The 13,740-nt window shown below is 43.7% G+C and overlaps 1 protein-coding gene across 1 annotated transcript; it reads left to right on the top strand.

The window, feature by feature from the left end:
- Positions 1 to 8,091: 8,091 nt before the first annotated feature.
- Positions 8,092 to 13,496, top strand: LOC119402097 (proteasome subunit beta type-1). The gene is made up of 6 exons (XM_037669204.2): positions 8,092 to 8,323; positions 8,399 to 8,506; positions 8,591 to 8,672; positions 8,750 to 8,879; positions 13,022 to 13,128; positions 13,231 to 13,496. The coding sequence occupies exons 1-6, from the start codon at positions 8,238 to 8,240 to the stop codon at positions 13,414 to 13,416; spliced, it is 699 nt and encodes a 232-aa protein (XP_037525132.1). The 5' UTR covers positions 8,092 to 8,237; the 3' UTR covers positions 13,417 to 13,496.
- The last annotated feature ends 244 nt before the right edge of the window (positions 13,497 to 13,740 follow it).

The following is a 13,740-nucleotide window of genomic DNA, read 5'->3' as shown; positions in this document are numbered from 1 at the left end:
GGGTTAACATAGGCTGAAGTTGAGGCATCTCCGTTGTAGTGCAGACAAAACGGGTGCGGATAGTTCGTTCATGCTACTGAGAGAAAGTAACGGAAGACATGGCAGCAACACACAATGCCGTTTATGAGTTTGCAAGGCAGGCCAACTGCACCAAGGCGGATGAACTGCAAACAAGAGAGCCACATGGTGTTTCTAAGTGTCAGGCTGTACGTCACGAAAATTTAGCTCAAGAAAGTGAGCCCATAGTGTGCACTATAGGTGACCGCATCTGTTTGTATATAACATGGCAAATAAGCTGATTGGTACAAACTGAGTGAGAAGAGTTTAGCAAGAGTTTCATGCCACGTCTTGAATGTGCTTGAAAAAGTGCGTGAGCCAACATGTTAATAGGCTGCTATCGAACAATGTATCTAGTTTTTCTTTTCTAGTAAGACCTGTATATCCAAAGTTGGCCTCCCAGACAAATATGTATTATGGGTGTCATACTGTCAATTTTGATCACGATGGGACCTGACTGGGTAGAATTTCTCTACTGTGATTATTTACTGTATGCAAGTTGCAGAAACGAGTCAATCACTGTTGAGAAATTTGACCCTGATTGGGCTTAATTGCGATCAGCAGTGCACCATGTGACAACGGTATCATCCGAGTTAGTTTCTAAGTATGGTCTACATCCAAGCCGTGGATGGATCAACCTGTAAACCTAAAGCGGCGGCACTTACGACTGCAGTTTCGCAAAGTCGTACTCTGTCTTGCTGCAGCTTTTAGCACACCATTCTTTCTATAACTGTTTGAGACGCTTTGTATACAACTGTCTACATCACATGTTTTTGCTAGTCGTGTTGACTAGTGGCTAAGAAAGAACAAGATACATTTAAGAGTGGATAAATTGAACCTCCTGTGTAATAGATCTGTTTTCAACTTCATTTTGCAGTGTACTGTTAAATATAGTCATTAGCAGAAGGCACTACCATGTTTGATGTTCCGCTTTTCCAAGTCACCTAAAAAGTATAATTTATCTTTGCTCGAAATGATCATAACCAAAAAAAGAAAAATTAGTACTGTATTTCTAGCCTGAGATTTCATTCTATTTTTGCAAAAAGCAGAACATGAATGACTTCAGGTTCAATGCAATTGCAGTTTAATCAAGATTAGTTACTATAAAGCACATACATGACAATATTTTTGTTGTTTTGTGCAACGTCGAGTCCCTTGAGATAATGTGCAACTCTGACGAATTACAGGCAGTTCTTCATAGATCGCGTCTGAAAGGGTTTAAGGTAGTCGCATGAAAGCTCGCACTTGAATCGAAAGTTCAACCCGACTTGCAGCTCAGTTGTAGCAAGTTCTACTGTGCGTTTAGTTCTGTTTTTTTTTTTTTTTTTTTTTTTTTTGCACGAAGTTATACAGAACCACACCCTCAATTGGTGCGCTGCTGGCAGGCACTGATTAGTTACTGCATATGCTACCTTAGGTAGCGTAGTCAGTAACTCTAGCACTGGATAAGAAGAAATCAGCGTCTTTAGGTCAAGGGTGCTTGAACTCTTCCAAAAAACACCCCTTTCGTGAAAACGAGCAAGTGTAGCGCAAGGATTTTCAAAAGCTTTACGTTGCGAGGGGTGTTGGACGTGAACAATTCTGTCTCAGTCAATAATGCAATGTCCTGATGCACTGACAGCGCAGAGGTCATCAAAAGCAAGCTATCGCTTCCATTATAGCACTAAAGCGCCTTCAAAGCAAAGCTGTCAAATTGAAATCACGGGTTTACATGTATGTACAAAAAAAAAAGAGGGGGGGGGGGGGCTGGGCAGTCATCGACGCCCATTAGCAAAGCAATATTTGTTCGCGGCAATACCTAGTACATCTGAATTTGCTGCACAGCTTTAGCTTATATTTTGTGTGGTACCCGCGCGTTCATGCACGTTCACGATCGTGTCCCGATCATCGGAAATGATTTTCAGAGCTCGACTGACTCGATACCACATCTAGCGCAAGTTAACGATCAAAGAGCTCGATACCTATCGAAAGCGCAGAGCATGACACTCATACAAGCACAATGTTGAATTGGAAGTTGCATCGGAACGTGTATCTTACCAATGACCTCACCTGCTATGGCGGGCGAGCGGAGTCGAGTACGAATATCCACGGGTGAAAAAGGCACCACACCTTCACGTGTGAGAAGACATACCCTAAACTCGATAGCGAGCGTTAATGTTAACATTACCGCGTACAAGAAACTAGCGAAAGAACAATTTACATCGCGCAAACGCTGCAAATTGCAAATAAACAATCCGCCATTGCAGACGATGTCGATGTTGATCGAGCTCTCCTCTGTACTGTAATAAAGGATTCGCGCCGTAGCCAGAAAACGTGTGCAAATACCGCTGCAATAATAATAATAATAATAATAATAATAGTAATAATAATAATAATAATAATAATAAATAATAATAACAACAACAATAATAATCTAAGCATTCATAAAGAAAGAAACAGATCTAAATCGATTCTGACTCTGTCCTCGTGGCTTGAAATGAAACTGCATTGCATTACTGTAATGAATGTAGTGCAGAAACCGCATGCACAAGTATGCATTATCAACACAGGAAGACACAACCAGGTTAAGCTTTGACAATAAGGCTTTATTAAAATGCTGGTTTGGTTCCTCCATAGCTTTGGGAAATCAATGTCATTTAACACCTCTACAATCAGTAATACAATATCTGAAATGAGAAATCATAAGTGAGAAATGGGCAGGTCAGCACATTCACCAATCGAACACTTTGCATTCCAGTCAATTATTAATTACAGCAGCAGTTGTGTCAGATAGAGCAGATGAGACATATGAGTGACTTAAATTTTATATTTAGTGGAAACCTCGGTCCAGTGCCAACATCAACACATAGTACTTTTCATATTTGTTGAGGCATGTGGTCATCATTGGCAATAATAATAATAATTTCTGGGGTTTTACGTGCCAAAACCACGAGGTAGGTAAAGGCACGCTGTAGTCGAGGGCTCCGGAAATTTTGACCATCTGGTGTTCTATAGACCATCTGGTGTTCTCTAACGTGCACTGCCATCGTACGTACACGGGCTTGTACCATTTCGCCTCCATCGAAATGTGACCGCCGCGGCCGAGATCGATCCATGACTTTTGGCTCGGCACTGTTGTGGCCGCCTCCAGCTTTGCAATGCTTTGCACTATGTGCAATGCCCGACTCGTTTCAGTTACTGTTTCAGGTGGGCTCTCATAGTCGTTATTGTCACTGCTTGACAATGTGTTAGCAATGACCACACAGTGAATGTGCTTGCACACTTTGAAGTGTATCAGGTGCGCACACACTGCACATTCATTGCATCTCAAGGGACAGCAAGCAGCATCCCGACTTTTGTCACTGTATAAGAGTGCCCTTTAGTAGACTGAGGATGGCACAGTCCACGTGCCGTCTTCGTTTAATTTGGCACAAGCTGCCCCCCCCCCCCCCCCATTTCAGTGCCAGATCTGTGGTACCTTTCAACTGCACTCAACTTCTTGCCCTTTGATCATCTGGATTGCCCTCTTCATCAAAAAATGATATGTCAAGTCCATGAGTGCAGAAATTAGTTTATCAACACGCTTATTCTTCTTTCCCTCCAGCATGCTGTGCTTCATCGTCCTGTGCATGCTCTCAAGGTGCATGTTGGTGTTGATACCTGCCCTCGTCCTAAAGCAGTGGGCCCGCTCTTGAGGTCTAACTGCATAGTTGTCCTTGAAGTACTTCAGAAAATCCCTCAGTTTTTCTTCCTCAGTGTCAAGAAATGATTGAAGATACTTTTCAAATTCTTGCTGGTCAAGGAACTCTAAAAGGAGCCGCACGTTGTGGTACACGTCTGGCCTCAGTTGTTTTTCTACACACTCATGTATCTTCTTCTGCCAATTCCTATCCACATGCCAGGTGCAGAGAAGTTTCTGCTGAGGGACACCCATAACTGACGACCATGCCTTGTAAAATTGTGAGGCGTCATCAGAAATAAATGTCTTAGCAGCCACTTTTTCGTTGATGGCACACTCAAGAGACCTGAAAAAGCTGCCAAGTTTTCCTCATTCATCCTGTTGCAGATGAAATAGGCTATAGGTATACCTTATCCCACTTCATCTAGCACTAGAAGAGTGGTCGCTCAAACTGTTACCCTGTAGTTCCATGTGTTGAGTCAAGACACACAGTGCCCGTGCCCAATTCTTCTAACAGCTCTTTTGTGGCTCTGTCATCAAAGCAAGGGCAAAATCTGTTGCACCAAAAGTACCAGTTGGGTCCACTGCACCTTGTGCCTTATACAGACAGACAAGTGTTTCACCTTTGTCTTACATTGCTTTCACCCACATATCTACACTGACAGCATCATTGGTGTGACACTGTTCAGGAGCAGCAATGTGAAACTGCCGTTTGATGTTATGCAGAGTTATGCGTTCTGCCAAATGTGCTGGCCTCAGCTTACATGCCCCCAACAGATGTTCTTATATTATTCAATATGGTTTTCATGGGCACACCACGCTCCAGGTCTCTGCTACGTTGGTTAACCCCGTTGGCCTTTTCTTTGTCACTCATCCTCAAGTGCTGAATTTCTGCTTTATGGCCATAATGCTTTCTTTGGTACCTTACATTTATGGTGATATCTTCAGGTGCCGGGCTCTGAGTGTTCTCCTTCTTCGTCACAGTAATAAATGAAAGACATATCTTACCGGACTTGCAGGTACCCTGACTTTTTTCTCGACGATTACCATGACCTTCCTTCGGCCTAGCCACTCCTGATCTATTAGAGTAGTAGTGGCTCCTCGTTTCCCCACTGGCCAGCTTTTTGGGAGCCGTGTGAAGAATAAACCAACAGTTCTCATTCGCCTCTTCCTGAGCTTTCCATTCACTGAATTCTGTAATACAAATACAACATAGTATCAGAGAGAGACATTAAACTAACGAAAATAGTTCAAAGGCCTTAGACATAGATTACAGGGGCGTAGCCAAGGGGGGGGTTGGGGAGGTTCAAACCCCCCCCCCCCCCGAAATTTTTTAAATTTTGCTTGCGTATATAGGCACGCACACATACAAACGCACACACGAACATACATAAACTATGGTTGAACTCCCCCCCCAAAAAATTTCTGGCTACGCCCCTGATAGATTAATGTCAAATGTTTTATTTTGCTCCCCTCACTCTCTCTGCTTCACAAAATAAATTAAGTCCTTCAGTTACCCTTCATCTCATTCAGTGCACTGATATTCTTTCTGAACAACTTCTGAAGCATAAGTTTTTGACCGAGCTTACGAATGTGTTATCAACGGCAAAAAAGACTGGGTGATAATGTGACATGAGATGAACATGGGTTTTAACAAAAATGGGTCGTACAAATGAAGAACAAAGTGTACGGCTTAACAGCGGAGGTCATCAAAAGGTATTAAAAAAGGCCTTTAAAAGGTTAAAACTTAAAAAGTAAGAACAATAAAAGTCAACAGGTTTTGCAAAAACACAATATCTTTCTTCGAGAGCACACGTTTTCCAGAGTTTTGTGTGACCTTGCGGAGACCTTGTTGCACAGACTCAAGAAAACCAGTGATGTGCCTCCAAAAAACAGAGATGGGACAAAAACTGCTGTTATCCCATATGTGCACCAAGTGTCACATAGGATTAAGAAGGCTGCAGGGTGCGCAGGAGTCAGTGTAGTGTTTACCGCCCACAACAAACTTTGGAGGCATGTGCAAGCGTGTAAACGTGAACAGTGAAAAGCCTGACATGCTGCAAGAAGCACACCACGCAGTTTTTGTCTTGCAAATGCGGCATCGTGTATAAGATTCCGCTCTCTTGTGGATGTGTTTACATCGGCCAAACTGGCCAATGTATTAACGATCGCTTGCGTGAACACGCCAACAATTTAAAAGTCTGACGGCAACATGGCCTTACACTGTGCAGCTTGCGGTTGTACCCCCTTTCTTGACCAGGCTGTCATAGCTCGAGAAATATATGATGCATCATGTAACAGCTCGGACCCAGCTGTGTCACTCTCGAAGAAAGAGTCTGCGTTTTTGCAAAACTTTTATTGTTGTTCTCACTTTTTAAGTGTTAACCTTTTCAAGGCCATTTTTAATACCTTTTTACAGCCTCCTTTGTTCAGCCGCATCATTGTTTCTTCATTTGGATGACCCGCTTTTGTTAAAACCCATGTTCATCTCATGTCGCATTTATCACACAGCCGTTTTTGCCGCTGATAACGCATTCATGAGCTCGGTCAAAAACTTCTGTATGGTATCAAGGGTTTTTTCGCTTTGTCGCCCTGTTTCCATGGGCACGTTACCGCCTGTAATCTTTAGCGAGAAAAAAAAAAGCGTAAGGAAGAAAAAAAAATACATTTTTTTTATAGTCTTGTTCTGAAGCACTCGATGTTACCACGTGATGAGTGTAGTGCATTAAATGTTAGTTGGAAGTAGCGCTCTATATGTCGTTTTCACTGTCCCTGTCTTGTGCGCTCACCTGTTTCAACACATCATGTATCCACCGGACATATTTGCTCTGCTTTGTTTTTAGAGGGAAAACAAAAAAGCGACGCAAGCGGCAGTGTGATCGAGCAAATTGTGAAAATTAGTGCCTCTGTGCATACTTGTTTTCTTTTTTTTTTTCTACGCGACAAGCACATGCGAATTATAACTAGCTGGCACAGTAAATGCACGTGGAAGCGGTCATGTGCTGTACAGCCTCACCACAAAAGATGATAAAAATGCACTGACACTGTCTTTTCCAACAACTATAAACTGAAAACAGGATGGGTACTCACCTTTATCTTTGTGGAAACGCCTGCTGCACGTAGTCGGCGGCGAATTTGTGCGCTGCGATGTGATGCTCCACATATTTTTCCAGTGAAGACAGGCCAACGCCACAAACGTCGCATTTCATGGGAGTATTGACTTTTGCGGCTACTTGACGACACCGACGACACTTCGTGACACGTGCGCGGAGACCGCCGGCGGAGGTGAAGATGACACTAGGACACTAGGGACGAAATTCATCAAGCACGTGACATACTAGGCACTCCGTGGCGACACGGGGAAAAGTCAAAACTAACTTAGGGAAAGAAAGTCTTCAAGTGACGTCACACGTGAGTGACGTAGCAGTGACGTCATCTATTGTTCGCGAGAGAGCCCTTACTCCGGCGAAACGCATGTGTCGACGCGGAGAGGACCATGGCGGCGCGGCGCAGGCATACGGCAGTGAGCCCACTGCCCCATTCTAGTACACTGTAGCAGCATTATAGCTGAACACATAGGCTGTACAATGAACTAGAATCTTTGCACTACCATCAATATTGGGTATATGACAGACCAAAAACTCTGTCATTTCAAAAGACTGCATTTCAATTGAAATAATATAACATCAAAACTTATTCATCCACAGATGAATAATGTCTGAGCAAGAAGCATGGAAAGTTTCATTGGAAAATATTGATTTGTTCAAAAGTTATAAGCTTTTGCGCAACAAAAACAGACTGAAAATTACGCTTTGAGAAAAACAAAAACGAAATTTTCCAGTTCTAGGGTAGTCACAAAAAGGGCCACATTTGAGAATATACTTCTAGGCACTATATTTGAACAGAACCAAATAGAGACGTAATTTTTTCGGCACCACAATTCTGAATTTCTATACATTTCTAAATTGTCACAAATAAAAATAAAACATCATACCTTAAATTGTCTTAAGTGGTTCTGATTAACCCAACTAGGGTGGCTAGAAGGGGTGATTAACCTCTTTTTGGCTTTCCTGCGCGATGAAACATTAAACCACTTTGTCATTGCACTCGGAGTTCGATGTTGTAAATATGATGAACAATGTGAATATGAATCAGCTGGCAAGGAGGGGGGGGGGGGGCAACCCTTGCCTATTGATTACCAATTAATGCATGGTGGGTTACATGGAAGCTGGTGTGGCTGGAGCTTATTATTATATAAGTTCAAGCCTAAATTAATTGAATAATTCATTAATTTTAACTTTTATTAATATTTTTAAAATATTGCATACTAACGTGAAGACGCTAACGCTATTACTGCTATTACGTATCTGCGGCCATACAACCGAGGCTTGGCGGCTTGAACTGAAAAAGTCGACTCACTCCGGTGCTGTCTTTGCGGTGGTCGTCTATGAGCGTTTAGTGACATTCAACAACTGTGTTAAGAGGAATAGCCCCTGGAGTGCACGAGCATTTCATTTTTAACATGGATGTGTTAACTGGGCAGCCTGTGCTTTCTTATTATGGTGGTCCGAAGCAAGCATATTTCAATCCTTATTCCGAGAACGGAGGGTACGTTTTCTTCGAGTACCACTACAGAATTTGTTTGCTCTATAATTGGGGTACATTTTCTTTCGGTTTTCGCAGGAGCATTGTGGCTGTTGCTGGGGATGATTTTGCAGTCATCGCGTCCGACAGTCGTCTGAGCAGCGGCTATCATATCCACACGAGGGAGCAGTCGAAGTTGTTCAAGCTGTAAGCAGTTGCTGCTGAGCATGGCATAACAAACATCTACTGTAATTATTAAGGATGATGGACGGGATCTCTCCTTGAATTCAGGTCCAACCAGTGCGTCCTTGGCTCTACGGGTTGCTGGTGTGACATTCTCACGTTTACGCGATTTCTGGAGGCGCGAATGAAGGTAAATACGTAGGTCTCGGCATGTAATATGTGTGATAATTGCTTCTAACCATGAACCATGATCATTACATAACTCAGATGTACCTGCACGAACATCACAAGCTGATGAGTACGCCTGCTGTCGCTCAACTTATTGTCACCATGCTCTACAACAAGAGGTTCTTCCCCTACTACATTTCGAACATTCTGGCGGGCCTCGACGAAGAGGGTAAGCCATTGCTTGCTATAATATTTGTGTATCTGTTCGGTGTTTGCAAAAACCGCCATATGGGCACCGATATGAAATGTCACACAGCGTGGCTGGCCCTTTCTTTAGGATAAGGAGACAAGGGCGCATGAAATGAGCCAAGCTGAGTAAGAAGCGCGTGATAGTAACTGACTGTTTGGTCATTATGTATCTCGCATTTACCAATAGCTTTTACTAAACATTTACTTAAACGAAACTTCAAGGGACAGAAGTGTTCCGTTTAAGCGAATGACACAAAGATAAATTACAAGTGCTTCATTTGCAAAGCTTTGAGTTTTAATTTTGCCGCAGTGAATGAATTGATGTTACTGTACCTTGTTTAGGATGTGATGGCACACACACAAGCCATTATTGCCCATTTTAAAGTGCAGTCTCTGCCGCCTTCCCTTTTATAATTAGGTATCTGATAGGAAAGGTGATGCTGTACAAGTATGAATCTCTGGTGTTTTCTACATTTCTTGAATGTTCAGAAGTATGTATCTGCATCCAAGGGCCATATTCTGAGACTATCACTTTCGTAACAGTGTTGCTTTGCATGGCGTAGAATCTCGTGTGTCTGAAGACTGAAGCAACTCATTGCCCACCTTTCTTCAACTAGTCAAACAGTGAGCCCTGAAAGTAATATTAGTGATATTATGGCAACGGCTCCAACTCGGAATATATATGGCCTCAGCAATTCATCAAGGTGCCGTTCTAGGCAGCATATATCTTCTTTCATCCTTCATTGAACATGACATAGTGTCACATAGTGGACTTAAATTTAAAGCTTGATCAGTGCATCGCATATTTCTTGACATCCACTTTGGTAGCCATTGTCAATGATTGCTTCTTGACTGATCGCAAGGCACAGGATGCAAAAACTGTGCAATGTGAATTTCACATATGCAGCCATTGTCAAAACAGAGCCAAAACTGCCCGATTGGTAATATTTTCTTCACTGCATAGCATTGCCATTTTTACATGGTTGTCCAACTGACCTATGTTTTGTATAGAATATAATGGCCTAGGAAGTGTGCGGTGATGTTGGTTCTAGTTCTATTCAACTGGAGTTTAAAAAAAGGCACTGACTACAGTGACGGGGCCCGTCAGCGCAGTACCGTCGTAAAAGTGAGGGGGCCCATCATAATAGCGATGCAACTATAGTGACGGGCCCCGTCACTGTGAAGCAGTGACTACAGTGACGGGGCCCATCAGCATAGTGATATAAAAATGAGGGGACCCATCAGCGCAGTAAAATGGTAAAAATGACGGGTCCTGTCACTGCAGTGTAATGGTAAAAATGAGGGGGGCCCGTTACTGTAAACTTGTAATCGTTTTAGACGCTACTGTGCTGTGGCTTTGGTGGCGTAGTGGGTCAGCGCACTGTTCAAAAAGCGGTAGTGCTGCAGGTCATCAGATCAAGCTCTGTTTTGTCAATTTCTTTTTTTTCAGGGTAATGCGTCAACACTGACGTTACTGCTCTGAAGGAGCCGTAATTTTTCTTTTTCAAAGAAAGTCATGTTGCTGTCTGTGGCGGTTCGGATTTCGAGGCGCAGTGGGCAATGCATGATGCGTTGTTGGTGTGCGACCTCGGTTTGAATCGCGCTCACCAAGTAAATTTTTCTTTTTTGTATTCTGTTTTCAATATTGTTTAAATAATGTTACTTATTTTTAAAAGGTAATCGCGTCGGGCATCATTCCACAGTGGAGCGATGGGAGGTGCCGCTGGCCAGCGAGAACCTGGACCAGCTGAGTCCAGCTGACTGAACGGGCTCGCAGAGTGGCAGCCCCAGCGAAGCCCTGGTCTGAGCTCCCCCCACCGCAAGCTCTGCAGCAATGCTGCATAAAATTAAAAACGCGCAGACACTACCATATTGAGTCAATACAGCCGTAATGATGTCATAATAGTGAGTTGGCCCGTCATAACTGCGCTCATAGCGGTGCTGTCGGTGCTCTTACTGAAGTGATTAGAGCAGTTTTGATCGTTTTTATTATTTACTGCGGTGCGAGGTGACGGCGTTCAGGCTCACTACCACTCCCTCCGCTCAGCATAGAATATAGGCACGCTGCTAGACGCACGTTCATTCCTGCATATTGGGTTCATCGACTCATTCACACCTTGGGGTTTACCCAAGCCCGCAGCCGCGGCGCGTTCGCATTTGAATCGACGAGAACCATACGGAACACACCTCGATACCGTGGGAAAAGCGCCGTCTCATGATTGGAAGATAGCTAGCTACAGAGAGCGCACCATATATGTACCGCACCGTTGGAGAGTTCGCATGTCTAACTAAACGTTTGTGTTGCAATAGTACACATTGATGATTGACGAAAGCGACGTGGGCCTGTCCCCTTGTTTAAAGGAGCAGATTTGATCACATGAAGTCTGCGTGTATGATTTCAGGCGAAGTAGTCCTGAAATTAGTTACATGTCTATTCCAGTTTTGAAACTTATTGAGATGTACTGTCGAACTACACAGCCCTCAGGGTTAATGCCCCGCCACGGTGGTCTAGTGGTTATGGCGCTCGACTGCTGACCCGAAGGTCGCGGGATCGAATCCCGGCCGCGGCGGCTGCATTTTCGATGGAGGCGAAAATGTCTGAGGCCCGTGTACTTAGATTTAGGTGCACGTTAAAGAACCCCAGGTGGTCGAAATTTCCGGAGCCCTCCACTACGGCGTCTCTCATAATCATATCGTGGTTTTGGGACGTTAAACCCCAGATATTATTATTATTATTATTAGCCCTCAGGGTTAATTGGAACACATTTTTCACCTGCACTATGTTTGGCATCAGGCCATATATCTTGTCTATGTAGCGACTCAAAAATTAAAGTTGACAAAGTTGCCTATGCAGCGGCACAAAACTTAAAGTTCACAAAACAGGGACTGATCTGACGACCTGCAGTACTACCGCTTCTTGAAAGGCGCGCTGACCCACTATGCCACCGAAGCCGTACGACGGAAGTGTCTAAAACGACTACAAGTTTACGGTTACAGCCCCCCTCATCCTTACCATTAGACTACGGTGATGGGCCCCCTCATTTTTACAATTTTACTGCGCTGATGGGTCCCCTCACTTTTACGTTATCACTACGCCGACAGGCCCCGTCACCATAGTCACCGCTTCACGGTGACGGGGCCCGTCACTATAGTGGCATCGCTATTATGACGGGCCCCCTCACTATTACAATTTACACGACGATGACGGGCCCCCTCACTCTTACGGCGGTACTGCGCTGACGGGCCCAGTCACCGTAGTCAGTGCCTTAAAAAAATGCCTCTGGAGGAAAGTCAGTTGCCTGATTTTGTTTAACTGGCATTTTTAAATGAGCATCGTTTTTTGGAGTTTACTGTATGCGAGGAGGTTGTACTAAATCTTCTAGAGTGGTGCTGGTGCTCCCTGGCTGAAGCCACCGCGTCGCCAATTTGTTCAGGTCAGAAAGCGGCAGGCAGCAATGTGCCATGTGAGGGCATGTGTGGCATTTACAGTGACTGATCCAGCCGCCTCCCTTTTCCGGGTATGGGGGTGGTTACTTGACAGATGGTGACATGTCATGAACAATCATGTTAGCACCTGTCATTCGTGATTGTCATACACTTGCGTCATTGTACGCGCATTTCAGTGTGCAGCAAGGTAATGAAATGGCCCCCATGACATCACACTGGTGCCTTGTCATGTGTGTCATGACTTATGGGACATGCTATTCATGTTGAGACATACAGTGCATGCATGTCATACTATTTATGTCATGACCCACAATTCGTGTTGGTCATGCACTAATGCTGCATCATGCCCTTGGTATATATCAAGTTGATGAAATGACCATGATGAAATGACCAATACCTTGCCATGTACGTCACAATCTGTCAGATATATTCCTCATACACTCATGTCATGTGCCATGTCAGTTTTGTTGTGTATCAAGTTAATGAAATAGAACTTGTGAAATTTTCACTTTCTAGATGTTTATAGAATTTGTATCTTTATGTTACTGTTTAAAAACTTGACAGATAATTGCAATACCTTCTTCTAAAGTAGCCAACCCCACTGCTGAAGAACAAGCATCCGCTATTCCAATGCACATACGCACAGGCTTGCATATACTTTTTTTTTTGACACAGGTAAAGGATGCATCTACTGCTATGACCCTGTTGGTCACTCTGAAAGGGTGCAGTATAGAGCAGGAGGCTCCTCTAGTGCCTTACTCCAGCCGCTCTTGGACAACCAGGTGAGTCACTTTTACCTTTCCTTGATAGCTATTAGATTCACTGTTGTGACATAACTAAGCATTTGACACATGCCTTTGGTACATATATTTATTCGTTGCCAGATTGGTTTCAAGAACATGGAAAATGTGAAGCCAGAGCCACCAACTCGAGAGCGGGCTGTGAACATTATCAAAGATGTCTTCATTTCTGCTGCTGAAAGAGACATCTACACTGGAGACTCCGTTATCATCCATATTATTGACAAGGATGGCATCAAAGAGGATAAACTGCCACTCCGCAGAGACTGAGCTGTCATAATTTGTCTTATGTGGCAACAGATATTCCTTTATCACATTGGTATGTTGCTTGCATTAAAAAAAAATTATGACTATGCTGTTGCTTACTGAATTACTGAGTGTAGTCAAGATGTTATTTCGAGAAGGGGGGTTGGGGGGGGGGGGGTAACTTTCTCTTATGCATGTTTATGCAATTTTGGAGGCAACTTGAAACACTCCTCCTCCCTCCCTTCCGACCCTCCCAATGGCTGCGCCAATCATCAAGCTCCACAGTGCTGTTACGAATAAATATGCACATCCAGTTACTGTTACTGGATATGTGTAGGAGGAAAACAC

Source organism: Rhipicephalus sanguineus, chromosome 1 (genome assembly GCF_013339695.2).
Source record: "Rhipicephalus sanguineus isolate Rsan-2018 chromosome 1, BIME_Rsan_1.4, whole genome shotgun sequence".
NCBI classification, from domain to species: domain Eukaryota; kingdom Metazoa; phylum Arthropoda; class Arachnida; order Ixodida; family Ixodidae; genus Rhipicephalus; species Rhipicephalus sanguineus.
Note: the sequence above shows the minus strand (reverse complement) of the source record. Positions and strands in the feature narration are given on the sequence as shown.

Bases quoted from the DNA above. Each gene is read 5' to 3' on its own strand.
- LOC119402097 (XM_037669204.2), top strand. From the start codon at position 8,238: ATGGATGTGTTAACTGGGCAGCCTGTGCTTTCTTATTATGGTGGTCCG. The intron at 8,324-8,398 runs GTACGTTTTCTT...CGGTTTTCGCAG, and splicing joins CCTTATTCCGAGAACGGAGG to GAGCATTGTGGCTGTTGCTG. The intron at 8,673-8,749 runs GTAAATACGTAG...TACATAACTCAG, and splicing joins TTCTGGAGGCGCGAATGAAG to ATGTACCTGCACGAACATCA.